General features: G+C 49.6%; 1 protein-coding gene and 1 long non-coding RNA gene across 7 annotated transcripts in view; one reads left to right on the top strand and one right to left on the bottom strand.

Annotated features, from left to right (window-relative positions):
• Positions 1-19,111, top strand: part of LOC144110292 (acetylcholinesterase-like) — a 47,655-nt gene extending 28,544 nt beyond the window's left edge. For 3 of the 6 annotated variants that reach the window (XM_077643140.1, XM_077643139.1, XM_077643141.1), the window contains exons 4-11: positions 294-497; positions 2,260-2,530; positions 3,181-3,423; positions 7,245-7,564; positions 9,424-9,640; positions 16,038-16,265; positions 17,041-17,282; positions 17,726-19,111. In XM_077643140.1, coding sequence (XP_077499266.1) covers positions 294-497; positions 2,260-2,530; positions 3,181-3,423; positions 7,245-7,564; positions 9,424-9,640; positions 16,038-16,265; positions 17,041-17,282; positions 17,726-17,882 — 1,882 coding nt within the window. In that variant the 3' untranslated portion in view covers positions 17,883-19,111. Of the gene's footprint in view, position 1; positions 498-2,259; positions 2,531-3,180; positions 3,424-7,244; positions 7,565-9,423; positions 9,641-16,037; positions 16,266-17,040 lie in introns of those variants that run through there. The other 3 variants (XM_077643143.1, XM_077643144.1, XM_077643142.1) reach the window with 3 other exon arrangements.
• Positions 332-27,998, bottom strand: LOC144110295 (uncharacterized). The gene is made up of 3 exons (XR_013309788.1): positions 27,905-27,998; positions 569-645; positions 332-463 (listed from the first exon to the last, which is right to left on the bottom strand). It is a non-coding gene; the product is annotated as an uncharacterized LOC144110295 (long non-coding RNA).
• Between the last annotated feature and the right edge of the window lies 1 nt (position 27,999).

The raw sequence follows: 27,999 nt of genomic DNA, 5'->3' as shown, positions 1-27,999 counted from the left end.
CATGACTCCGCACAAAGGTGGCACAATGTCAGAGCGGCGCGCCCAGCAACAGCACAAGTGTAGGGAGGCAGTGGCACGATGTCAAACACTTTTTCTAAAAGAATCTATCAAAATCACGCATCGGCGTGATCACACAGTTTGGGAGCACATTTTAGGTGATCGTGAGGCAGAAGGATTTCATTTTTCAACCCCTGTGCTCACAGTTGCCTGGGACTCTGGGAATGCCCGTATATTTTGCTGGCTGCTTCTTATACTGGCGGGGCAATGCTGCATGACGGAACTTGAATTAACAGTGATGCTGCGAGGAGGCTGGTACAGGAGGCCGACGTGGCTGGTCCATCGGCCGGTACCACGGCGCCATTCAGCGTCGACAGTGCGGCGTCCGTTGACAGGAGGCCTTGCGATGGCCTTGGTGCTGAGCTTGGCGATGAACCTGCTGTGCTTTCCTCTTCGGAACCGCCATCTGCAGGCAGGGAGAAACGGACCATCAGGGACAGGTGGGACACGTCCAAGGCTAGATGGCAAGCATGCATGCCGTCTCTGGTGAAATGCGAAGGGATTCATTTACCACCACTGAAGGAATGTTCTTTGCCGTAGTCGTTGGCGTCCGCAACCCTCCCGCATACGAGGCAGATGCTCTGAAAACTGCACCATGCTTTTAGCATCCACTCTGTCTATTTCTTCGCAATCACAAGCCAGCTACGCTAGACCATTCGCATGACACACTCGTAACGACACGGACGTGCGCTGAACTTACAACAGATTTTATTGTGAAAGAATTCACTCTTATAAACATTGTGTATATCCGTGGCTATCGTTCACACATGCACAGATAAGTCATCTCTTTTTGGGAAAGGGCGATAGAGGTGGTGCTGACACAGCCCTCTCCCAGACTACATATCTGTTCAGATTCTGCGATTTCTCTAGTGATGCGTTCTTTGCTCTTTCTGATTACGGAGGTCTCATCAAGTGCAGGTGAACAATCTTGGCAAGGGAGACAGTGACTTGCGAGGAAACCTTCAAAATATTTTCTCTCGCGTGCTTTTTTCACGTTCCTGGCATGCTCTCTTGACCACTCGTTCACGCATCTCCCAGTTTGCCCAACATAAATTTTTCCACAACTCAAGGGAATTCGTCTTTGCGTCTTTTTAGCGCTGCTTTTCTGGAAAACATGTACCAACACGCTGAACTCGCTGCATTAACGCTCGTAACCATTCTGTGATTGTTTAATGGGTCAGTCTGATTTCGCCGATGTTTGTTTGTCTGGGGCCTCTCTCTGTGACCTCTTGGAAAGAGCAATGTGGGCAAGCCCCACTGGTTGCAGCACCTACCATCGCGTGGCAATGGTGCATCACTAAGTGATATGAGGACTCCCAGGGATTTGTGAAATTAAGGGAGAGAATGACCAATTTCGCATATATGGGCATTAACCTAGTGTCGTACCCTGAAGACTGAGCTTAAGTCTTAAACCTGCCATACTTTAAACCAGGGCTTAAGCCTGCCTGACCTCGAAAAACAAGCGTCGAACCGAAACTGAAGTGAAAACCAATCGTAAGCGCACTTCTAATTTGCGTTCGGCCTAACCACGCTAAATCGTCTCCCCCCCTTTTTTGTTCCCACGTCTAGGGTAGATGTTTTTGTAGAAAGCTCCGTATACTTTACAGAGAAACTAAATCATTCCACACACTACGCCCGAATTCCTTTGCAGAAGTTTTTTCGGCACTCCGTAGACAGCCTGTAGACAGACTATCGAATTCTTTGCAAGGGTCTTCCAAAGCGAGGTGATAACGATAGCTATTACTAACGATGATAAAAACGATACTAATGATGTTTCTAAAACTATTTCGCAGTCATCGCCATTACGATTGCACATCAGAAGCCCCATGGGGTAGAAATGCGTTGTTGGTCATAAAATTCGTCCATTTTTTGGCTGGAAGGAAGCGATGACGTTATCAGACCGAAAGTGGCGTAACTTCCGGTAAAGCGTTTCGCATGGCCATCACGTAATGGAATTACTGCGAATTCTCCCCAGTGCGCGTATCGTTGGAAGGGTCTTGACACAGGGGCGACAAGCAGGCAGATGAGGTTAGGAAATTTTCTCGTAAGGGCTGCTGCACCTGGTGCAGGAAAGGTTTCACCGAAGACCAACGGTGGAGGAAGTGGACCTAGTTGGGCTAGCTGATTACACACTTTCACTCTTGGCCCAACTTTCACTCTTGGCCCAAAAAGAGTTTTGTCACTTGCCCTCCTTGCTTGCAGGTCTCGATACAACAGGCTCCTGCTAGCGAGCCTTGTGGTCGTTTCGGCCATCTCGCTGCTCATAGTAACCGTCGGACTGTTGAAACACTGGTGGGGCCGCAACCACCCCGTAGTAAAGGGGCTGTTTGGCGCAGTGCGCGGACAGCGGCTCTCGTTCACCGACCAGGGGCGCGATTGGACTGTGTTTGCATTCCTCGGAGTCCCGTTCGCCAAGGTTCCCCGAGGGCCCCAGCGCTTCAAATCGCCGCTGCCACTGGACGCGCTGGTCGAGGTGCGCGTAACTCTTTATGCTTGTTTTCCTTAATATAAAGGCCATGTGATATTTTAAGGTCCTGACAGCTAGTCCATTCCAGGGTGCCATTTTGCTGTGGCGAGGGGGCGCTGCGATACCAATGCTGAAAACTACGAGAAGCAGTTCTTTGCAGCTCTAGAGGCGCCATTTCATGTCCTATGCTAAACAAAGACCAGTTCTCGCCAGTGGCTGTTGCCCAAAGTCTTTCCTTTTTGCGTCCATTACTCACTGTTAGGCTGCACACCTCTCTCAGTGGCGGCAAGCACAGCAGCCCCTTCTTACACTCTTCACTTGTGTCATCGGGGACGCCTTTCTCAAAAAAGGAGCGCAGAACCACAGATAACTGGTCACTTCCACACGAGTTCTGACTGCCAGTGAGTGAGACAACCACGCCGTCTCCCCTGCATTTGCCTCTGGAAATAATTTCCTGAAATATGAACTCCTACAGGCCCCTGCTGAGTAAAGCTCTATTTTTTATGCTTTTCCTCGTTGCCCTGACCGCCACCCTCGTTTAGCTCCTGTCGAGCAGCACCGCACTGAAGAGCCTCTCAAACATCTTTGATGAGACTTGCATTGACATTCAGCCAAACATTGAAGAGATCAAGTGAGCACAGTTTTGGTGGCCGCAGGAAGGCCAGAGCGGGGAGGCCCTGGACAGCTGGGCCAAGCGTCCGCCGTGTCCTCAGCAGGACTTCTACCTGGGACAGCAGCGGGTGAACGTGGACAACGGGAGTGAGGACTGCTTGCACCTCAACATCTGGGCGCCCGACCTGAACTGCTCGCCTGGCCAAGGAGCCGAGCCCTGCCAGCAGAAGACTGTGCTTTTCTTCCTCTACGGGGTGTCCTTCCAGAATGGTGGCAACAGCTTCGAGGCAAGTACAGCAGATAAGGAAGACACCTCAGCCACGCCATGAGGCAAGGTATGGAGGAAAGAGGCACTGTGGCAGAGGCCTCCGGATTAATTTCAACCATCCGGGGATCTTTAACGTGCGCCGACTCCACACAGCACAGGGGCGCTTCCACCTCCATGCATTCCACCTCCATGGCAGCAGACATCCGATGGCAGGATGCCATATATTTTACGGAGTAAAATGGTGGCATGCGAAGTTGTGAATAGCCTTGCCTATGGCAATTGAAATGGTAGAGATCAAGCAAGAGGCTTATAAACCGTGTCTTACCCGGTAGTTGTTGGTAAGGCATTGTGCAAAGTGCGCTTAAAGACAAGGATGAGGCAAAACTGAGAACACCAGTGCACAGTTGTGTCCTGCTTTCTGTTGGTAAGCTTATCCTATTGTTCCATGGCATAATAGAGTGCAAAAGAAGCACAACACGCAGTAATACTGCAGATTATCTTTGGTGCCCTGTGTTTCATCGTCTTGGCACCCGTCTTTTGCATTGGTTTAAGCCATGATCCTTTCATTTGTCTCGTCTGCGACCCGAAGCGCACCTTGTGCATGTCCCCATTTATGAATCATATGGACTACTGTACTGGCCAACACTCTGCGAACGCACAAACCAGTATGTATATAAACAGGAGACCGGGATCAAGCTGCGCTGTTTCATTTTTTTCCATGCAGATTTTTCAAATAAAGAGGCTCTGGAATTCTGCTTTCTAAGCTGGATTATATGATCAGGCAAATACGTCATTCTGGGATATCTACAAATATTGCTACGAAGATGACAACAACTAAGGGAACAGTGGCGCGAGTGCTAGGCCCACCACCCATTAAAACAAACCTCATTCTGTCATAGTGTCATCCTGTTCTTTCGCTTGCTACCACATAACATCAGGGGGAGGAAAGCGTGAGCCACTTCCGCCCAGGTTAGCTGGAGAAGCTGAAGCCCTTACTCCGTACTCCATCCGTTGTGAAAGTAACTGAAGGAGAAATTGGTGCTAGTGTCTGTAGTAAAGGTCAAGATCTAACCTAAAGACTCTTCTGACAGAAGAAAAGGTCTCTCTCTCTCACTCTGTACCCCTTTTGATTTTCTGACCTGCGCGACCGTTTAACCGCTGCGCATCACTTGCATGTTTTGCGAACTCCATCAGTCGTGTTATCTCGGGCACTGTCTCCTGCTTTGTGGTGCCGGTCACAGACAGTTTGGCGTTGTGTTCCTTCATGTGTTAGTGATGTCGGTGCTGCGACAACTATGGTGGTGTTTGGTTTTGTGCTCGTGACTTTCAAAACTGCGAAGAGTGCGGCAAGACCTGCACGGATACGACGGGAACCTCTACCTGTGCTCGCTTTCTCGGGAGCAACCACTCGTTTTGGCATTGTGGATCATGAACAATGATTTAGTCACTGCTGTTGACGAAGCAGCCACTGGGCTTGGTCCGCAAGGAGTCGGGACATCGCGGGAACCGATTATGCAACTGTATGTTGACTAAATTTTATTGGTATTGGACACATATCAGCATGGACATTGAAGTGGTTTGCTTTCACGTGTTTACATAAATGCTGAACAATTTTTTTTGCAATTATCTACGATTGTAAGGTACATCTTACATGCATTGAATTATGTGCGCTCACTGTGCATAGACCGGTCCTTCTGTATTGCATGAACATTATGCAGGAATGATCGCACATGTATTGCATGAATCATGCATGAAATGATGTACTGAAAATGTCAGCTGCGCCATTTGAGATAAACTTTACACATCTGGGGCGTTGGCGCACATTATCTTTATTGTATGGAGTATTGTAACATAGACATGTTGTGCATTTTGAGAAATATCTCTTTTAGACTGAAAGTAATGGGAAGGATACCGTATTTACACGAATGTAAGTCGACCTATTTTTCAAAATTTGAAACTCTGAAGTGGGGGGTCGACTTACAATTGAAACGAAAACATGGCACTATAAGTAAAGGCGAGACAAATGAGATATCGGGCATGCTACAGCGTGGTTGCATTTTTGCTGCGTGGTGCTCGTTCACGGCTACATTCAAGATGGCTGTCATTCTCTACGCCGAAGAAACATACTGTGCACCTGGCCATAAGTTTTGACATTTGCAATGGGTGATACAGGTGTGGCAGCTGCAGCGAGGAAAATTTTCAGCTGTTCCACGCGATGTCGTGATGTGGCTGTTTGAAAAGTGCGGGATTTCGCTGGACGATGACGTTAGAACGGCAAGCTGTGGGACCGCAGCAGCTGTCACGATGGCGCAAGTGCGGACGAGTAGTCCAGTGACTAACACATTTTCGTTTTGGAATGTGCCCACGGGCACGGCCGTGCACGGCAGCCGATAGTGGCTGGCTATAAACGGCAGCTGCTGGATAATGCTATCGCGCTCATCTATTCAAGGACAAGCTTAAACAACCTCAAAAGTTTTTTTTCTTTTTCGGAAATGTGATTTGGGGGGGGGGGGGGGGGGGGTCGACTTACAGTCATGTAAATACGGGATATATGTGTCAATACAACCGTGAAAATTATGTTCTCTGTTCTTCATACATTGACCCAGCACTGCGGTTGCCATTGTTGACCTGCAGCGCAACCAATTTTAACATGTCACAACAGCAAAAGAAAGGGTGCACGAAGACCCAAGTAAAGCGCGGTGCGCAGCCGCGTGCTGCAGGCGGATAGCGATACGTCCGCCCGCCTTCTCTAGCAGGCCCGATTTTGGGCCAGTCCATGCGTGAAGCAGATGTCATGCAAACACCCCCGCGCCCGTGCATTTCTATCGTCCGTTGTGATCGTGATAAACTCGTACAACATTTGCTGTGAACCTAACTGAAAGAAGAATTGGTGCTACAGTCTGTAATTCGTGGCCGCTGGGAGGTATAGTAAGTTTCATCCCCTGATAACATCTTGGTGGAGGTGGTGCTGTCACTGTTCATAGTTGGCGTAGAGCGTTGCCGCCTTCTGCTCGCCTTGATTATATGCCGAGGGCGCCTGGATTCCGGCACCGGACCAGTGCGACTTGACCGTATCCAACCAGCCGCTGTCCTGAGCTCCTATGCTTTCGACGTCACTTGTACTGACTGCATCCGGCTGATTCAATGGTCTTGGCATTCAGATCTTGGTGACCGTGTGACCTGAAGCTCCGGGGCAAGCGTTCACTTCTGTCATTCATGATGATGATTATGGATTTTTATGGCACAGGGGCATCTATGGCCAAAGTGCGCCATGGCACAAGGTAGGTTTCACTGCACAAAGTGGGGTCAAAGACCCGTTTCCCAAACATTTCACCCTATATAAGCCAAGCACCAAACCAGGGGAAAGCATGTACCCATTGTATCACCGGTGGGTACCCGGCGGCACAGGGGATCGAACCCCCGCACCTCCCGCATGCGAGGTGGATGCTCAACCACTTGGCCACCGCTGCGGTACATCCGTTATTCATCACGGTCCTTTTGTTGCCACTCCAACATCACCTCATGCCTCGGAATTTGTCTCCGGTCGGAATGCGCGGTGGCTCCGGCTAAAGCTCCTTCATGACGTTTTCGAGTGCTCACACTATGCCTGCTGAGCACATCGCATTGTCATTTTGTCGTCCTGTTCTTTTGCTTGCTGTAACAGTATTAATCGCGTAACATGTAACATGTCATAATCAATTTCCAAAATAATTTCTAGTTTGTGTTGAATAAAATTGGAAACATTGTGCGCAATTCAGGAAACCATTGTTCCTCTTTTCACTTTGAGCTGTTGCCATCCAAGCCCCATATTCAGAACGATGCTCGTCATGGCATGCGCAGCTCTACGACGGCCGGTACCTGTCTGCCCTGGGTGACGTCGTCGTGGTGGTGCCGAACTACCGTGTCGGGGCGCTGGGCTTTCTCAGCGGTCCGTCGAGCAAGGTGCTTCCAGGCAATGCCGGCCTGCACGACCAGCGTCTTGCGCTATCCTGGACGCTGGCCAACATTGACATCTTTGGCGGCAATGCGTCCCGCTTGGTCCTGGCGGGCCACGATGCTGGGGCGGCGTCTTTGGGCTACCATCTCTTCAGCGGGGACGCGTCCTTCTGGACGCGCAACGTAGTCCGTTTCATCCTGCAGAGCGGCGGGCCATACCACAGGTATGCGTATTCTTTTAGACGTAACTCGGGTGAGAATGCCTCAAGTGCTGTGCGAGGGACCAGGAGGAACCGGGCACGTTAAGCTGCCAAACATAGCAGCAAAGCTGCAGGAGTTTGGTCATGTGGTGAGTGGAGATGGGCGTTACAGATGGACGTCAAAGAGAAAATGGCGCAGAGACGACCAAAGTGGTTGCTTGGGAAGAGCTGCCTGTGGAGACAGTCATGAGAACAAGTGATATAAGCTGAAGGAGGAAGTTGTCATTTTATAATGATAGCACTGTGTTGAAAACACTGTGAAGACACTGGAGGGATCTCAATTCTCAGTGCAATTAATGCATTTCAGCCTGCCAGGCTCAGTGCTGTCAGACGGTGTTAGGGCAGATAGTATGCGGTAATGTGAACTCGCTGTGGCCGAGGTCATTTCTCTTACTGTATGTGTTGAACAGGATGCCAAAGAACTCTTGCTTGCTTTCTTGTGTTCCGGTGGATGGCTGATGCCACCGCGGCTCCTCAAGCTTTTGACAAATGGCATTACAAAGTACAAAACAGTGACGGTGGGGTGCTGATGTGGTCAAGGTATGGGCGGACATCTACGGCTATGATATTAGTGCAAAAGCACTCGTACGATTGTCGGTACCTGTCTGCCCTGGGTGATGTCGTCGTGGTCCTTTGGGCATCTGCCAGCTCTTCTGCCGTGTTGAGTTGGCCCAGATTGAGCAGTCAGTGCGTCTAGGTGTATGGGGGCAGTCCGAAGCCTGTCTTGACCGCTGAACGCAGGAGGACATTCAGCAGGTTCAGCTTGTTTCAATTGAGTCTTTGATAAGGTGCATGGAACATAACACTGCTGATTAGCAGCGCGTGCACAGTTCACATGGTGTCGCTTTCCTTGAGCCCCCCACGCCTGTTGGAGATGCAGCGGATCAAATGTGCCACTTGTGCAAATTGCTTCTGGAGCAGCTGTACAGTGAAGGTCGCTCGCCCTTTAGATTGAAGGTACAGGCCCAGCACTCGCAGTTTGTCTACTCTGGGATGGGAGTGCCTTCGAGGTGGTCCTCTCAGGTTATTTATTTACCCATTCCTCACAGGCCTCAAGAGAGGCATTGCGAAAGGGGGCCAAATTGAGAAGTTTGTGTAAAATTTTATCTTTACTGGCACTCCCTTGCAAGGGCCACCGCAGTTGATTTCCATCTTTATTGGCGCTGCTCTTCGCTTGTTTATCACTGACGCTCACGAGGTATTCTCGCTCTCGTCGTCTACTGAGTTTCTTTCCAGTTCTTCAGATGCACAGCAAAGCGGCAATGGCCGAGCCGTTCTTTTACACCGACAGTGATGACTCCTCCGTGTTATATGTGTGCAGACTGTTTCAAGGAATACCACACTCTGAAACACTATTGAATATTTTGCAGTTCTGAGTGATGCTGACGCCAAAATACTGTTCCCGATTTTTTTTTACTACAGTAAAAGCTCGTTAATTCGAACTCGAAGGGGACCGGAAAAGTGTTCGAATTATTGAATGGGCACTAGAATGAGCGGTCATTTCACCCCGATGCGCGGGCAGAATTTGAAGCAGTCACATTGCGAGCTAGGCGCTACTACACATTTGTGGCGTTTGGTTCTGAGAACTAAATTGATGTGGTCCTAATGAAAAATGAAATTAACTGATCGGCCAGTTATGCGCCAGGAACAAGTACTGGAATGCATTCGCATGAGCAGCGAGCTTTAGTGCTGGAATATGTGAGTGGCGTCAGCATTCACGTCATGTCACACATCGGTTTAAGCGGAGTGCGTATGCTTCAGCGTACCACTCACACAGCACAGAGTTGTAAGCACGTTGCCCCTGCTTTGTGCTCCGGGTGCAGGTACGAAGGCGACGGCGCCGAGGGCGCTCGTCGCCTGGCGAACAGCGTCCAGTGCCCAGTTGACCTGTCGACCGAGGGGTCGCTGCGGTGCCTACAGGATGCGTCACTGGAAGCGGTGGCCCGCAGCAAGCTGGCACCACTGTTTGTGCCCGTGTTCAACAGGGCGCCGCTGTCCAGGCCTGAACCGCGGCGGGCGCTGGTTAAGTCGCTCCCAAAGGTATGCAGCACGCATTGTAACGAAACCACAGATCCAAAAGAAATGACCGACAAGCCCATCATTGAGAATGCTGTATTAGTATTGCCTCGGGGCCGGTACGGGGTTTGCAGAACCTTGGGGCAGCTGCCCATAGCCAGCAAGCGCCATGCGAGCAGCCAGGACACAGGCTCAAACACACTTGGTCGTTGTCGCCAGTGCCAAGAGGGCCACCTGACGCTTTTTCCCCCTTGCGGGAAATCAACTTTTGTAAGTCATAATTTTAGGGGAATCCTCAGTGAGTAATTACTCTCTTATTGCAACTTTCGTAAAAGTTTGGTTTTCTCAGATGTCTTCTCTGCAATGATTTTGGAGACGTCATTGGGCTTGATGAGACACCGTCTGTAGCTAGTGTAGCGAAATCGACTGTCACCTCTTGTAGAGCCGTGTCGATGTCCTCAAAGCTCTGAGGGTGCCAAGTCTGAGAACCGGAATAATGGGTCTCACTGACGCTGGACGTCTGACGCTGTCGCATGTGATTGACGTGCCTCCCTTTCAGTTGAGCAGACTGACCTCATAAGAGCGCTGACCAATTCTCCGAGTGGCGCTAGCAGCCAGGCACTTCGGGAAGCCAGTGAAATTGCGGAAGAATACAGGTTGTCCTGCCACGAAGTTTGGTGCGCCTGCGGAAATCTTCTCGTGCTCCTTGGCCGGCCCACTATACGGACACAGCAGATCTAAAGCCATCCTCAGCTGTCGTCCAAAGCTGGAGTTGCCACATTAATCGTTAAGTGTTGGTTTAAGAGGAACCTTGACAGATGACATGAGTGCTTTCCTTCTGAAATTTACACACTTTAGTCTCCTAGACCATTCTCTCGGCTTGTCTGTTGGTGGCAGGGTGCACTGGTTACATGTGGTACGCTGTTCCGCTGCCACAATGATGTAACATTTCCTATCGACTGGACCTGCCAAGTCAAGGTGAACAACTAACCAGGGAGTTTGTGGCCTAGTCCATGTTAGCATAGGTGCCGCTGGTGTGGCTTTTTGGCACAAGACTGACATATATGGCATCCAGCCACATACTCATTCCTCAATGAATGGCGTGTCTGAGGGCTGCTTTCAGGGGACCAGTAGGGATGACAATGCAGAAGCCCCAGAGAACAGCTCACATTTGCGTGCCTTGTACGGGGCAAACTCTAATCCAACCTGTTAAGTAAGAAGCCCACGTCGCCAGTGGCTCGTTTCCCTTTTTCACCGGAAGCTGCCGTCTCCATGGAAAGTCGAGAGGGGGTTAGAATAATGACAGTGCGTCGCACGCGCTGTCCGAGGCCATGGGAAAGGAAATGGGGAATGAGACAGCGAACAGCCTTGTCAGGGTCGCAAAGGGCCGATGGCCTTTTTCCGTTGAGGAGGGACGAGCTCTCAAGTAGGAGGGGGGGTGGGGTCATTAAAGTTGGTGATTTCTCAAACAATTCTGCTGTCCAGCTAAGTGAAGGGTTTCTGTTTACTATCAGTGGAGGCAGCAAAGCCGATGCGAGGGCACCCTAATAGGTTGCAGATGTAGCGAGCTGCGTACGCAAAACCGTGCGCCCTGCACGTTCCAGGAAGTGCGGGGTCCACTGAGTCAGGCTCTGGCGAGCCATGGGTTCTGCTGACTTCTACGTATGGTGCCATTGCACTGCTATTGGTTGAAATTGGGTGAGAGCAGATATAGTAAAGCTCTGCTTAATATCGAAGGGTTTAAAACCAGCTTCAAACAAAGAGTTAGGAGGAGCGCGCCGAGTCTCAGTCTCGCCTGCTTTTATACAGCTTTTCTTTTAAACTGCCTTGTATTTTGGTGCCGTCTTCAATAAATCAGCTTTGTTTGCTAAGAAGATGGTGTTGCTGCCCCAACCGGCAACATGTCACTGGACGAGCGGGTGCCTTCGTACTGATAACCGCTGCGTATACGACCACCCGCCAGCATGCCATCATCATCCATCACTGGCGAGGAACTTCCGACCAGCCCAAAGCGGCCATCAGAGGGCTGGGAAAGTTGAACTCAACTCACATTGTGTGCTGCGGCTGCCATCACAGGATGAAGTCTGGGGAGCACTGCCTCTGTCATTAGGAAATCTCCTCGTGCCATTGGCCTGTCTGCAGTGCTGGGCCATGGCAGGTGACTCAGGGCGTCGGCATTTTGTTGCTTCATTCCAGGGCGATACAAGAACTTGTAGCTATAAGCGCCCAGCGTCGGGCACCAACGCAACATTCGTGGGGACAAAATAGGTGCAATTTGACGATCCGGCCCAATAATACCCAGAAGAAGCTTCTGGTCCATGTAAATTACAACCTCCCGTCCAGGCACATACTGTTAGAAGTAAGCCACAGTGGAGGCTATTGCAAGACCATCCTTGTCAAGTTGTGGTTAGCTTCGGTCTGACTTTCCCAATGTTCTGGAAGCACAGGCCACTGGGACTTCTTTACCACAGTCACCTGGCTGGGAGAGAACTGCGGCAAGACCGCATGGCGTTGCATAATGTGACAGAAAAATTGGCTTGTTCTCGTCATAGTGCCACAAAATCGGAGCAGCAGTAAGCATCTTTTTGAGTTTGTCCGAAGTCAACTGATGTTCGGACGTCCACTTCCACCTGACTCCTTTATCAAGCTCTGGGTAATCGTAGCGCGGTCTTTGATGATTTGGCAGTAGAATGCAAGTATTCCCGAGAACGCTTGCAGCTCATTCTCATTGGTTGGTGCAGGTGCTTCAACGATAACGATAACCTTCTCTTATGTAGGCTGCACCCCCTCTGCGGAAATCCAGAACCACAGATACTAAAGCTTGAGCACCAAAAGCAATCACTTGGCTTCGTTTGCTTTCAAACCGGACTGTTGGAGACGCTCCAGTACAGCAGCGACTCAACGGAAATGTTTACTTTCTGTTTCTCCAGTGATGAGGATGTCATCCATGTAGGCGACGCCGTCCAAACCAACTAGAAGTTGGAACATCAGTTGGAAGCTGAAATAGTTGGACAATCAGAGGTGACACAGAGACAGTGAATGGCAGACGTTTAACCTTGTAAAGACCCTTGAGAGTAATGATGGTCAGCACCTGTGCTGTGGCGTGATCCACTCGCAGCTGTCGATAGGCTTGTGTGATGCCTATTTTCGTAAAAATCTTGCCCCCATGGAGTGTAGCCAGAACACATTTGCTGTAGACATGAAGCAGACTGAACGTTCGCATTCTCTGTGTGGCGATTATCTCCGCATGTGCGCAGAGCTACATTCTTCTTCCGAACGACGGCCATCAGTGCCACCAGTGAGGATACCCTTCATCGCAGCTGGTGTTGAGACCCAATGAATGCTGCATACTTCTATACCTAATGGTATGAACCAATCTCGTCCCAGCAAACTCAATACAGTAATCCCTCGTTATAACGAAATCGCTTTACTCGAAATATTGCTTTATTCAAAATTTATTCCGGTCCCCACCCAAACGCATGCATTTTAAGCCTCATTAGTCAAAGCGCACGAAAGGTTCACCCACTTAGAGCAAAGTGGCGAGTTGAGGCATCGCCGCGGCGGTGGTGACCCTTTTGCGCATGCAGTGTCAAATTAATACCGCCGACGAATTACTCTCATGCAGGCACAGAACAGGCCACAAAAGTACCAAACCTACGACCGATGGCCTGCCTAGTATTGAGTACCCAGCTAGTACTGAGTGCCCCCAGCTGTTTACAGCGGATGCGAACGGAAACGCACCCGAAACAGTTGCAGCCGCATTGCTGGTGTCCCCTGTGATAGAATCCAAACGAAAATAAAATTTTCCTGACGCTTTGTGATGCCAGAAAACCGCGGTCTCTTGGATGCCGAAAAGTGGCGAAAAAACCGCGGGCAGACTTGCACCGTAGCGTTCCATGGGGGTGCGCTCGGTGAGCAAAATTTTACCGCTCTAAAGAACGTTTCTGTCACTGAAACATGACAAAAGGCACAAAAGAAGTGTCCCACCGATTATGAGCCCATTCACACCTGCGAGTCGTGAGCAAGGTGAGCTTTCGGCAACGAATTTAGCTGATCCCTGGCTGTCGTAGTCGTCGCTAAGCCTAACCCTTTCACATTGGCCAAAGCAGACGAAACTCTCGAAAGCGCGTGAACAACGTCATTGCCGAGAGTTTTCGCTTCAAACAAGAAGGCGACCTACTGGTCGCGCTTGCAAGCGTGAACAGCGGTGTTGTCGAGCTGCTGCCTGGTCGCACGCCCTTTGCCGTGTTCAACGCGAGGAGCTACATTAACAAATCGGGAAGACGACTTTGGGGAAGCCGGTCTAGAAATTTGCTTGCCGCTCGTCATGATCAGCCTGCATCGCAATAAAACACCGCCCCTAGCTTCGTTGCATTTTCACGGTGCAAATCGACCGATAACTTGCCAAAAACACGAAATATCTGAGCGTTGCCAGCGGCGAGTCGGGCTGTCAACATGGCGGGTCAACGCAACCACGGTGTTTCCCCGGCGATTTTCTTGAGCCGGTCGTGCTTGATTCGCGCCATCTTACCAGACAAACGGTCTAAATGAGTGGTAGGGTCATTGAATTTTGTTCCTAGACACCTGTCAATGGCGCGGACGTGACGCTGCGCGAACAGCGACACTCGAACCGTAGAATTAGCACAGTGTAGTTGACAACGCTGCGCCGAAAAGCTCTCGCCGAAAAACTCAATTGCAAACCTCACAGCTGCACACCTCGGGGAAAAAAAAAGCTGCCCAGTAATCATGCGAAGCCCCTACTGCAAAACTGTTCAGTTTTAACGATTGCGTTGCATACCTACAATGAGCGGCTAATCGTTATTTGAGCTCAACAAACACAACCTCAGACTCGAGCCACAGCATTTCTGTGACCCCCCCCCATAAAAGCGGCCACTGCCTTCACGATTCGAAATACCCTGAAGGTTGAATGCATGGGCGGCGACCGCGGCCTCGTGCAATGCTTGGTCAGATTAGAGCAGGGGTTGCACGCGCCCAGTAATTGAACTTGAAACAGCCAAAGCTCACTGCCGTTTTTGCACTTGAATAAAGTTTTACTTCACTGAGTACATTGTATTTTGACTTCCTCGCCGTTGCGGTGCAATTAAAGCTCGACTGCTTTAGATTTTCTCGGGTGGTCGCTTGTAACGAATTTTTTTGCTGTCTCGCTGACTTCGTTATAACGAGGGATTACTGTAACTGCAAGCCACATTCTTCAGCCGACATGTAGAACCGATGTGCTTTCCGGAACAGCGGAAACAAAAAGAGCACGGTGTGGCTTGTGCTGTGCTCTCCTTACATTGTTGCAGTGTGCCGCCAGAACTTAAGCAGAGTCCGCTGGCGGCGTTTTTGCAATTCAGTCTGTTCTGCTAAGGCCAAGTCCAATGCCGTTTGCAAGGTAATGTCCTCCTCACTGATGAGACGCTGCTGAAAAGTCAAGTCCTGGGCACCACACGCCAGCCTGTCGCGAAGCGTCATGTCGAGTGTCAGCAAGAGGCCTAAGTAGACGAAGGTGTGGAAGCCACCATTGGAGCTGACACAGGGCATGCATCAAAATTACATTCCTTAGCATTCTTCGTCAGCTCTGTCATATACTGCGAAATGATCTCTGAGGTCAGTTGGTCGTGTTTGTGGAACTTGTGATGTTCGACGAGCTCCGACGGCTTGGAATCGATGTGGCTGGTCAGCAGACGGACCAACTCATCGTAGCCCACCTCAGACGGTAGTCTGCAAAAGCAGAGCGCAGATGGTGCTTTATGTGCTCTCACCGCACTGGCTGAGGAGCAGCGCCCTTTTCCCCACAGGTGCAATGACATTGTTAGCCTCGAAATGGGATGTGAGAGCCGGGACGTCCAGTCAAGCTTTCTTTGAACACCTCGATTCGGACCTTGGGCATGCTGTTGGAAGACTTGCGGGGTCATTCGCCTCATCGCCAGCCTTGTACCGGCCGAGGAGGGGCTGATACGGGGTTTATTTGCAGAACCTGTGGGCTGCTGCACGTAGCCGGCAACCTGGAACACGGGCTCGAACTTACTTGTCATCGTTGCCAAATGCCAAGAGTGCCACCTGGCTGGATGTAACAATTAGCTCATCGAAGCGCGTATGTGTGTGTGCCTAACTTCACGGTTGGTTTTGTAAAGATAGTGATGTTGCGGCTGTATAGCTTTTTGCACAAAAGGCGAAATAGGCGCAATGTTTTACTTTCAGTGTTTGTTGGCTGTTGGCTTAGAATAAAATTTCATTGATTGTGACGGAACGAGTACTGTGTGCAACAATATTCAGTTCAGGGTGAGTGCACTGCCTCTGTATTGTCAAAAAGCAGCCTGCCAGATTGGTTACAAAGTGAAGACATGCAGACCAAATGTGTTTTTCTGTGCCAAGTCTTGCATGCATTCAGCAGCCGTGCTGTATGCCCACTGCGTAGATGATGGCTGGTCCTCAGGGCAAGGAGTTCCTGCTGGGTCGAGTGGGGTGCGAGGGCGCCTACCAGTGGTTCGTGGAGCAGCAGCGCTCTGGTTCCGCCGACCCCGAGCAGCTGGCCGCTCAGCTGGTGGGCCGGGAGTCCCTCGAGCGCTGGCAGAACGCTTCAAACATCGCACTCGAAGCGGCCGTTGGTGACGGGTCGTTCAAGGAAGCCGTCGGGGACATTCTGGTCAGCACCTCACAGGGGCTTCACACGCTGGGGTTGGCCTGCGCTTTGGGCAGGGCATGCACCCCTTAGGGGAACGTGTGATTTGTGGTCACGCCTTCCTGGCGGGCCTTGGCTGTTAGAACAATAAGGCCGCTTTTACAATTTTAAACAGAACAGCGCGCAGTTTGACAGGGACAACGAGGGAGACATGACACACATGAGCGCTAAACTCGTCTGTGTCGTGTCTCTCTCGTTGTCCTTGTCAAACTGCGCACTGTTCTGTTTGAAATGACTGACCAACTCGCCCAAGCATCCGTTATAACACTTTTACGACTCTGTTCAAAATTGCTGCTGTAATACTGAACCATTAAGTGGCTGGGCAGACTGTCATGGTTACCCTCTAAAGCCGGCTTGCTGACAAGACTCTTAGCGAAGGCAGGATGATCGTAGAAATTAAGCATTTTTTTGTTCTATTTTTGTTTTTTTGCATGTTGCTGATAAGTGGTTTTCTGGTACAAACAACTTCTCTAACTGTTTGACGTATACAGTTCCGGAAATCCTTTGCAACCACACCGCATTGTGAGATCTTCATTCATGAAAGAACATGCATTGACTTTTTACGACGTGATAAAACAGTCAGTATTGATCCAAACGGCAACCTGCATGCCTATGTCGCTTGGTACATTGCGCCAAGTGTAGTAACGAAGGCTGCAGCCTATTTCAATGTTCTGGCATTTCTTTACTCCCCCAAGGCAAGGCATGCATGGTTCAGCATAACGTCAGCTAATGCGTGCAGGAGGTGTGCCCTATGTCTGAGCTCGCGGAGCAGCTACACGCCTGGAAGAACCGCGTGTACACGTACGTGCTGGCCTACCGGCCTAGTTACTCGAGCTGGCCTGATGCGGCCGAAGCGGTGCACTTTGAGGACGTGGAGCTGGTGTTCGGCGTGCCTCTCCGGCCAGAGGTGCCCTCCAGCGACCTCGACAAGCAGTGGGCGAGGGCGATGATCCGCGTGTGGGCCACGTTCGCACGCACCGGGTGAGCTGCTTATGTTACTGTGGGGGACAGGCGGGGATAAGGCGATCGCAGCTGGTGACAAGGTTAATTGACTATCACGTCTCTTCAGCAGTTGATGTGTGAGGGCTAATTAATGCTTGTGATTATAACTTGCACATTTGGTATGGCATGTTATATGGCATATATGTTTTGGTATGGTATCATTAGCATGTAGGGTTTTTGCCACATCATAGTTGCGAAATGGAATTTTTCTGGGCTCGTTGGTGTGATTCCATCTATGGGGCAAAGTTGTATATGGGCCCTAGTAGGTGGTTAATTTGGAGGGGAGGCAATGGACAAGATTTTTGTTGGTTTATTTACGAACGCCAGAATCCATGAAAGGCGAGCAAAGTACAAGCGATGCAGGTGCCAAAACAAGGACCCAGAGTGTTTCTAGTGAACAAGTCGTTCCGTGCGCTGCTCAGGACAATGCCGGTGCTGCAGTCCACGGCGTGGCCAGCGTATGACTCACTCCGGCTCACCACCATGAGGCTGGGGCCGAAGAGTGCCCGCGCACAGCGCGACCCAAAGTGGCAGCGCTGCCGGCTGCTGAGCCACTCCGAGGTGCCACCGTCTTCCTGAGTGACGAACCGGGCAGTTTCCTTTTTTTTTTTCACCAGCCTCAGTCAACGGGCTGGTCATTGTGCATCGAATACTTCCAATTCCATTTCTAGGATAACGACGGGATCAAACAAGGGCAACAATTAATTCTCTCTAGACAATCTCAGAGCCATTACACAAGCGCGCTGTGTTGTCGAAGGAGGTTGTACTGAATCCAGAAGTTCTTGCACGACAAGCAAGCGCTACCCCCTGTGCTTTACGACTGCCGTACGCGTATCTTTGAACAAGATATTCTTCCGCAACTCCACCACCAAGTCCTCGACTCTCACAGCATGGGGCAACTCCGGGCCGTCCTAGCAGTGCACCTGAAAGGTCTTGGCTTCAGAAGAATTGGTTTTCTGTAAGAAGTTGTTAGAAGAAGTGCTGTTAGAAGTCAACTGCACCAAGCATCACGAATAAAAGCCCATTCAGGCATAATTTGTTACAGTATGAAACAGTGCTCGGTGCACTCCTTAGGGAAACCAGTGCTACCTTTTCGGGGTGCTGATGTGAACCAGAACACCGCCGGCACCTCACCACATAGTAGCCTCGCCCTCGCTCCAGTTCGGCCTAAACATAATTCGGTAAAGTGGTCACAGCAAAGTCGGCTGCCTGGTAAAAGTTTTCATCTATTCCTCTTACATTTGCTCCCCATTGGTGGTATAATTTGGGCTTAGAGCGCGAGTTGCCAATGCTAGCTCAATAGGACGACACAGAACTGAGCAGACGAGGCTCCGTACGTGCTGTGTGCAATGATGTCCTGTCGTCTGCTAGTGTCTTCCCATTACGATGCAATGGACCCTTATTTTTTAAACATCTTTCCCGAAGACTTTGCTTCTCTTCTCATGCAGTCGACGGCGCAACAGGTAGGCATTGTGGTGGAAAACGACGAATCGGTAAATGGAAAACAAAAACTGAAAATGAAAAATGAAAACTGAAAAGTGCCACTCGTGTAGTATTTGACGTCACTGCTTAAGCACGTGCACGGAGGCAGTGCGGCTCAGCTGAAGACACCGCATGATAGGGCTGGATGGCGCATCGAGCGCCCGAAAGTGAAACCACTGGAAGTAAGCGGCCTTGTCCCAGATGTCAGCCTTTGGCAGTGCACGAAACCGGACCTCAGCACGGTTTTTTAGTTTTTTTTTCCCACAACAATGTCTACCTGTTGCGCCGTCAACTGCATAAGGAGACCAGCAATGTTTTAGGGAAAGACGTGTCAAAAGTAAGGGTCCATTGCATTGTAATGGGACTGCACTAGCAGATGACAGGACGTCACTACACACAGCGTGCATGGAGCCTCGTCTGCTCAGCTCTGTGTCGTTCCGTTGCGCTAGCAACCGTTCCGTTGCTAACTCTGCTCTTTGTTGTAATGAACGTCGTCGCGCTCTAAGGCCAAATTATGCCATCAGTGGGGGATAAATTTAAGAAAGAGCAGGTGGAAACCTTCACCAGGCAGCTGGCTTTGCTGTGACCATTTTTACCGAATTATGTTTCGGCCGAACCGGAGCGAGGACGACGATACTCCCTGGTGAGGTGCCGACGGTGTTCAGCTGGTTCGCATTAGCGCCTCTGAAAGGTATATCAGTACTGCTTTTTCAACGGAGTGTATCATGTACAGTTTCGTACTGTGTCAAATTATGCCTGAATGGGCTTTTATTCGTCGTGCTTGGTGCAGTTGATTTGTAACAGCGCTTGTCACGCGCGCTGCAGCATCTGTCTTTCTCGTCAGTCGTTTCTCTCGCGCTGTGCAGCTGAAACGTGGCTGTGCTACGGAGTTCGGTTAAAAGCATGTCTGGAAGGTGAATGACACCCTAAAGCGATAAACATCACCTGCCATCGATAAGAAGAGACATCGTCCGCCATTAACTCGAAACTGAAACTGCGGCAGCTGTATAACGAGTGGCTCTTCGGGTGTCAGGATTTCTGCGCCATCGTTTGCCTTTTTCCGACACAAAAATTCGGTTTTAAGATGACCTAGCCTCATCGTCATTCCACTACTTCTCCTAATTACGCTCGGAAGACAAGAACCAGCTGAGAACACAGTGTTTAATGTACGTACCCCTTTGCCACAGCAAGGTGAGACCTGCATGCCAGTTTTCTTCTGTTTCTCTGAAATTACAGGGTTCCCCAAACAATGCTCACATTTTGCGCGTTCAGTTTGTTTATTTCTTTGATATTACAGTAGACGTTGCACGAAAACAGCGTGAAAAACTGAGCACGCGACTTTTTTGCATTCAAATATACAGCAGACACCAAACTTGTGGGACATGCCACCCAACTTCTGGTGGCTTCACTAGCGCTCACTTGGAAAGCAGGAATGTGGCTTCCAGCCACCTAGTGGAGATCAGTGGTTGAAAGCAACACCTACTGAACTAGAGACCTGCACATATGGCGGGGTCCTATGGGGCTGCGTGCAGAAGCCGGTTGTGGTATTAACTAGAAAGAAAGCTGGCGGCGCTGCACCTCAGCCACTATGGGCACTCAAAGCATCATGGGCCGGTGAGCTACTTGTTGCGGGACAGTCGGATTTTTTCGGGAACACAGAGTGGCGTTACCGAAATGTCCCATTCCGTTCTCGGTGCGTCCCACGTGTAGACTGCTTTGGCGCGAATGTAGTGTGCAAAAGCCATAGTAGCAAAAACGCAACAGCTCATGATGCCAATAAAAGGTTTTTGTTTTTCAAAATGCCACGAAAAAACACCTTAAAATGTTGAAGCTACAACATTTTGAAGCTACAACATGTTGAAGCTACAACAGGCAAAAATGGGCATGGTAACGCGCAACAGTAGCGTAAGGCGGCGGGAGAGACAGCTAGCGCGATCCGGAGGGCAACAGTCGCAGTCAGGAAGCGAACGGTAAGAGCGAACGAGGGATCTGGTAGTCGGTGACTTGAACGTAGCGAGGCTTGAGGAAGGCGTTTTGACGACAGTGAAGCCGGACAGGTGGGTGCAGGTGGAGGCACAATCAGGGAAGTGCATGGTAGATGCAATGGCCAAAGCCCGGGAGGTGGTGGGGGCCAACATGGATGGCGAACACCTTGTCGTTGTCCATGCTGGTCTTAACGATGTGCTGAAGGGGAGGAGCCAGAACCTCGAGAAGCAGTTAGAAGGGGGGATGCGTAGGCTTAGAGAGGCCTATAAGAGAGTGTGCACGTGACCATATGCACAATCCCAGAGGTCCAGAGGCAGGCTAGCGGGACCGAAACGAGGGTCGTTGAGGCTAACCGTGTGATTAGGTTAATGAGTCAACGACTGGGATATGGGGTAATGGAAGTCAACAGGGACGTGTACGAGGTCAGCTCCCACCATTTTTGCACAGGATGGCATTCACTACAGTGGTGCCACTAGCAAGAGGGTAGGGAGTAGGATAGGTCGCCAGGCAACAGCTTTTTTGGGGGGACCCAGAGCTCTGAGAGAACCAGTGTAGAGCAGGAAGAACCAAGATCAAAGGGGCGATGGAACCATAGGAGAAGAAATAGACACAAGCGCCAGGGCCAAGCTAATTCAGATATAGGTTTCATTAACATGCAAGGTGGGAGGAATAGGCTGAAATGGGAGGAAATAGAAGAGCAGTTAAGGCAGGAAGAATTAATGGTATATGGTTTAGTGGAAACGCATCTTAGAGACATGGAGCAACCACCCTGTAACCCAGACTACGCATGGGAATATTGCAATAGAACAGAGGGCAGCAGAAAGGTGGGTGGAATTGGGGCATTCATTCATAAAAGTACGAATTTTAAAAGGGTTAAGCTGGGATGCAAGGAACATTTATGGCTAAAAGGAAAAGTATCATGGGAGCAAACACTTTTTGGCTTTGTATACCTGTGGACAGGAGCTAATGCCAAAGAGGAAAACAGGAAAATGTTAGAATGTATTGCAAGCGACATTGATGAGCTAGGAGGACAGGGCGAGAATTATATTAGGTGACATGAACACACATATAGAAGGCCTGGATGGGTACACAGATTCGACAGGAAGCATGCTGCTGGATATGTGTGACAGGCATGATTTAGTTGTATGCAACAGTACTGAGAAGCGTGAAGCGCTCATAACTTGGGAGGCAGGGACTCTGCACTCAATGATAGATCTGCACTTATGTCGCATAGGGTGTATAATAGATTAGGGGTAATGAGCATAGATGAACATGGTTCGAGAGGTCTAGATTGTGACCACAAACTTATCAAGTTGAGTTTCAGAAGAGAAACCAACGTAGGACTGAAGAGAGATGAACAATCAGAGGGGAATTTTTACTCAGAAAAGCAATTGGAAGCAGCAGCCAAACAAATTGAGAAAGTAATTTTTGAGGCTATTGAAACAGAATGGACTTATACCAAATTAACTCGATTACTTGAGCTAGACCTAGCTAAGGTGCGAGTCAAGTCGAAAGGGAAAAGTCGCAAACCCAAGAGTTGGTGGGATGAGGAGGTCAAGAAGGTGATAAACGTCACGAAGCATCCAGGGAACACGGATATTCCAAGATATTCCAAGGCAATGTGGTCCTGTACATGACGACGGATGTTCAACCAAGGTTAGAAATCAAACAGCGCGGCGTAGGGAGGCTAGCTTTGGGAGCACATGTCAATACACAAAATCGGGGGGGGGGGGGGGGGGGGGGGGTACAGGGTGATATGGGATGGGCGTCGTTCGAGAGCAGAGAGGCTAGCAGTAAGATAATATTTGAGGAGCGATTGAGAAAAATGGGGGAAAAGCAGTGGGCTAGGAAAGTTTTCAGACACCTGTACATAAGGAATGTTGGCACGAAATGGAGAAAGCGAACTAGAAAATTGACAAGCAAATATCTGGACAGCGGTATGGGGGGGCAAATCAGCAATGGTTAAGAAAAAGGTTAAAGAAACAGAGAGAGCTCTGTGGAAAACAGGGATGCTGACGAAATCGGCACTGGGAACATAGAGGATTTTTAAGCTGGAAATTGCCAAAAAGATATCTGATAATTGTAGGGGAAGCTCTTTGTTGTTTGAGGCCAGGACGGTAGTTTTGCGGACTAAGACATATAGAGTCAGGTACCTTGAGATAGACACGTTGTGCGTTGCGTGCGGAGAGGAGGAGGAAACGGCTGAACACTTGATACTTTTCTGTAAACGACTTCACCCCAATGTGGAAAGCAGCGGGGCTGATTTATCCAAAGCATTGGGGTTTAAGGATAGTGAAGGAAAAGTAGATTTTAAGTGGGTAGAAGTAACCAAGCGAAGCTTATCTGATTGGTGGCTAAATTCAAGACAAGTGTAAAATTTCATAAGTCATGGCTAGGTGGCTTGAGCCACCGCCCGATTTAAAGAGTTCAGCCTTATCCCTCCATCCATCCAGCGCCCCAAACCGCCTCGGAGTTGAGGTCTGGCAATTCTGGCGCCAAAATACACGTAAGCAGACGACGAAAGGCGGAGAGTATAGCGGTGAGCAGGCACTTTCGTGATGGAACCTACCAGTCGCTTTGTTCATGTTACGCCTGAGGTGCACCGCATTTTGGTGAACCTCGTAGGCAATGAGGAGCTCAGTTATGCTCTAGGTAAGTTGATAAATGAATATATATCGCATGTCTGCAGAGCGCTTACGCTACTGCTGCTGCTGTCTGTGTGCGCAGACTCAGATTCCGACGAGCTCTCATCAGACAACGCGAGGGCTATTGCTATTCCATACGATGCCATAATTGAGAGTTGTAACCGCTATTATGCAGGTGGCGAAGACGACACACGCGCGCGAAGCAGCGCTCAGTGACCCCCCCCCGCTGACATTCCTGCACGCGCTAAAAATAACAAAAAATCACATGTGTTGCGGAAGTGACATCGCCGACTACAAGTTCCGGTGAGATCCGCCGCTGGTTGGCGGATCAACCTAGGAACAGAGTTTCTTCAAACGGCCAGCGGAATTCGCGCGGTCGGTCCAGGTCGACCAGTGGAACTCGAATTCGTCGTCGCGGAGCAAGAAAAGCTGCTCCAGCACGACCAGTGGAAATCGCCATAAGCAGCATGGGGCGGAGAGCTACCGACTGCATAACTACAGCTTTTGGCCGAAAAATAATGAAAAAAACAAACGTTCATAATCAAGAATGTCCTATCATTCAATATCCTGTCTATAAATCCTAGCAAACGAGCAGAGAAGCATGTAAATGCAAATTTCGCTCAAAAAAATTTTGCTCAATTTTGCTTCCGCACCAAGTAGCTCATAGCCCCATGATGCTTTGCGTGCCCGTGGAGGTTCAGGTGCAGCGCCGCCAGCTTTCCCTCTAGTTAATAGTAAAAAAACTCTATAGGAGCTAGCAGGCAATTAAGCTCAATGTTTGGGTCGTCGTAATATATTACATATATTACAAGGTGAAATAAAGAAATATATACTGCAAAGCGTTTTTGCATGGCGTATATTACGTAAATAATTGCAATGGGCATTTTTGTTTCCCCTCAAATGGCGCGCAACACACCAAGTTGTATCGTCTGCTCAGCCTATGCATGCAGCACGTTGGGCAATAATTGTTGCTAAATTTCTTGCACAGTCAGTTCATCGTCTGAAGAAGGGTCAGCGACGAGTTCCTCGTGCGAAATACAAAGCATCCATGCTTCTGTCGTGGCTAGGGGAATGGCGTTCTGCGCCGCGTTGAAACCCGCGGTCCGCGTCATATGGGGTGCGATTTTCGATGGATGTTCCTCGGCTCTCGGCCAGCGGCCTGACCGACCGCTTTGAGGTGCCGCCGCATTAATACACAGGCGTGAAATACGATAATTGGTTTTTGGGGAAAGGAAATGGCGCAGTATCTCTCATATATCGTTGGACACCTGAACCGCGCCTGAAATACGATACGGTACTGTAAATACGCGTTAAGGCGCGAATATAGTCCGACGTAACGCCGTAATATAGGGAGCTTCGCACTTACACAGATACGTAGATGACCATGTACACAAAATACATTTTTTTTCACGTGGGCAGCTCTGCGCCGATACCAACGAACGAACGCAGCTTGCCTAAACGCGAAGTAGCGTTCGGCAGACTAAAATACGCACATTCTGGCGTGTAAGCACTGTTTATCTTCGTAGAAGGTAAGGTTGCCGCTGTCTGTCGCGAGGGTGCACCGTCATAACGCTGCCATCGTCCACGCGGGTGAACTTCACAGACTTGCGAGGCTGCGCTGCAACCGCTCGCGACATTTACTGTCACAAAATGGCGTTGTGCGTTTGAAACGCGCGCCATATTTTTTCGTCTGCTAGTCTACACCACTGATGTGGATGCCGCATTCCCGCTTTCCGAAGTGGGCGCGAGTGAAGCCACCGGAAGTTCGGTGTCTGCTGTGTATTTCTATGCAAAAAGTCGCGTCTTTCGCCCTTCCGTAACGTCTACTGTAATATCAAAGGAATAAGCAAGCTCAACGCGAGAAATGTGTGCATTGCTTGAGGAACCCTGTAATTTCAGAGAAACCGAAGAAAACAGGCATGCAGGTCTCACCATGCCGCAGCAAAGAGGTACGTGCATTAAACACTCTGATCTGGTTCTTGTCTTAAGAGCGTAATTGGGAGAAGTAGTGGAATGACGATCAGTCTAGGCCATCTTAAAAACAAATTTTCGTGTAGCAAAGAGAAGGCAATGGCGCGGAAATCCTGACATTCGAACTGCCGCTGTCTTAGTTTTGGGTTGGTGGCGGACGATCTCTCTTCTCATCGACGGCAGCTGATGTTTATCGCTTTAAGGTGTCATTTACCTTCCAGGCGTGCTTTTAATCTAACTCAATAGCAGTGCCATGTTTCATCTACACAGCGCGAGAGAAACGACTGACGAGAAAGACGAATGCTGCAGCGCATGTGAAAAGCGCTGTTGAAATCAACTCTCTCATCCCTTTTCTGTTCATGAGGAAGAATTCACCGGTGTTGCGCTCCCACGTGCTTTTCCTTTTTATTAACTGCGTTCAGGTGAATAGCCACCCGACTCTTGGCCGATCCCCCAGTGTGGGTATGTGCCATCTTTTGATAGGCTAACGACAATAAGTCAACTGCACCAAGCATCACGAATAACAGCCCATTCAGCTAGGCATAATTTGCTACAGTACGAAACAGTACTTGATACACTAGCTACGCCGAAACAGTAGTACCATATACCTTTTGGACGCGCTAATGTGTACCAGCATAACAGCGACGGCACTTCACCAGATTGTGGCCTCGCCCTCAGTCCGGTTCGGTCTAAACATAATTCGGTAAAATGGTCACTGCCAAGTCGGCGGCCTATTGAAGGTTTCCACCTATTCTTTCTTTAATTTAACCCCCATTGACGGTATAATTTGGCCTTAGAGCGCGGCAACGTGCATCACAACAAAGAGCAGAGTCGGCGACGCAAGCGCAACGGGACGACACAGTGCTGAGCACGCGAGGCTCCGTACGTACTATGTGTAGCGACGTTCTGCATGTCGTCTGCTAAATAGCGATGCAATGGACCCTTATTTTTGAAACGTCTTTCCCGAGGACTTTGCTGCTCTCCTCACGCGGTTGATGGCGCAACAGGTAGGCATTGTCGTGAAAAAAGACGAGAACATCGAAAAGACAAGGTACTACTTGTAAAACGAAAACTAAAACAGAAAAACTGTGCTGAGGTCCGATTTCATGCACTGCCAAAGGCTGACTTTTGAGACATGCTGCCCAACTTCCGGTGGCTTCACTTCGTGTGCCCGATGCGGCATCCAGCCTCGTAGTGGAGATCAGTGGTGTACTACACCTCCAAAGAAGGTGTAGAGATGAACTTGGTTAATGCGGCGAGTTGGGCGTGTTGGTACATGGTTTTCTGGAAAAGCAGCGCTGAACAGACGAGGACAGAGACGAGGCGACAAGGACGGGCTCTGAACTGACAACAAAGACGTATGTTGGCCAAACTGGGAGATGCGTGAACGAGAGGTTAAGAGAGCATGCCTTGAACGTGAAAAATGCACGCGAGGGAAAAGATTTTGAAGGCTTCCTCGCAAGTCACTGTATCACTTGCCTAGATTGTACTCCTGCACTCGATGACACCTCCGTAATCAGAAAGAGCAGTGTACGTATGACTAGAGAAATAGCAGTATCAAATCAGATATATAGCCTGGGAGAGGGCTGCGTCAGCACAGCCGCTATCGCCCTTTCACCAAATGAGCTGACTTTTCTGAGCATGCGCGAACGGTAGCTACACTACGTTTATAAGTGTGAATCCCTTCAATAAAATTTGTTATCAGTTCAGCGCCCGTCCTTGTCGCCTCGTCTCTGTCCTCGTCTGTTCAGCGCTGCTTTTCCAGAAAAGGTGTAGAGAGTGCAGTTATTGTGCTACACTACGCGTGAAAGAAATACATTCGTGTAGGTGGGCGGAGCTACACTTTTTCTACACTAGTAAAAAAAAATGGACCCATGCTACACTGGTTGCACTAGTGTAGCTATACTCCGTTTCATACATAGCTGTCTACACAGCCAAAGGTACGGAAGTAGTCCGTCAAAAAAAACTAAAAATGTGTCACTCCGCCTCGCGTCGTGGCTGAGTGGTACGAAGCGCGGGCATGTTTGTTCATTTTGTGAGGGGGCCCAGGTTCGATCCTCAGCATAGGTTTTTTTTAATCTTTTTTCGGCGAATCTCTAGATAGAAAGTCTAAATGCGAGCCATATATAAGTGGCCTTTTTGTTATCAAAATGAAATGACTTCTTTAATAAGAAGCGTGCTGTTAACTTTTTCCGCAGGGAAACGAAAGTGAAGTGAGAGTTGGCAACGGACGTGCTGAGAGGCGCTGTTTTTCGGTGTTCACGGATTTTTTCGCATGCTGCACACAATGAATCATTAATTGTGGGGTGATAGAATTCAGTGTGGCTTCAATTATTTTACTCCGCCAGAAAGACCTTCTTTCTTAAACCTCACAACTGTCTGAGGGCTCACTCCGGTCATCTCGCCCACAATTGCGAGAACGTCACGCACAGTCTTCTCGGGGTGGAGCTTCCTTATGCTTGCATAGACATTAACTATCACCGCCTTGCAGTCTTTAGAAAACTTTGGAGACTTCACCTTGGAAAAAAGGCGAACAGGAGATGTTTTCGAAGTCGAAGCGGGGGAAGAAAACAAGCGAGCAGGTGACAGCGACGCCATTTTCACAAACAGAC

Source organism: Amblyomma americanum, chromosome 11, assembly GCF_052857255.1.
Source record: "Amblyomma americanum isolate KBUSLIRL-KWMA chromosome 11, ASM5285725v1, whole genome shotgun sequence".
NCBI lineage: Eukaryota > Metazoa > Arthropoda > Arachnida > Ixodida > Ixodidae > Amblyomma > Amblyomma americanum.
The sequence above is the reverse complement of the archived record's forward strand: the minus strand, read 5'-3'. Positions and strand labels throughout refer to the sequence as shown.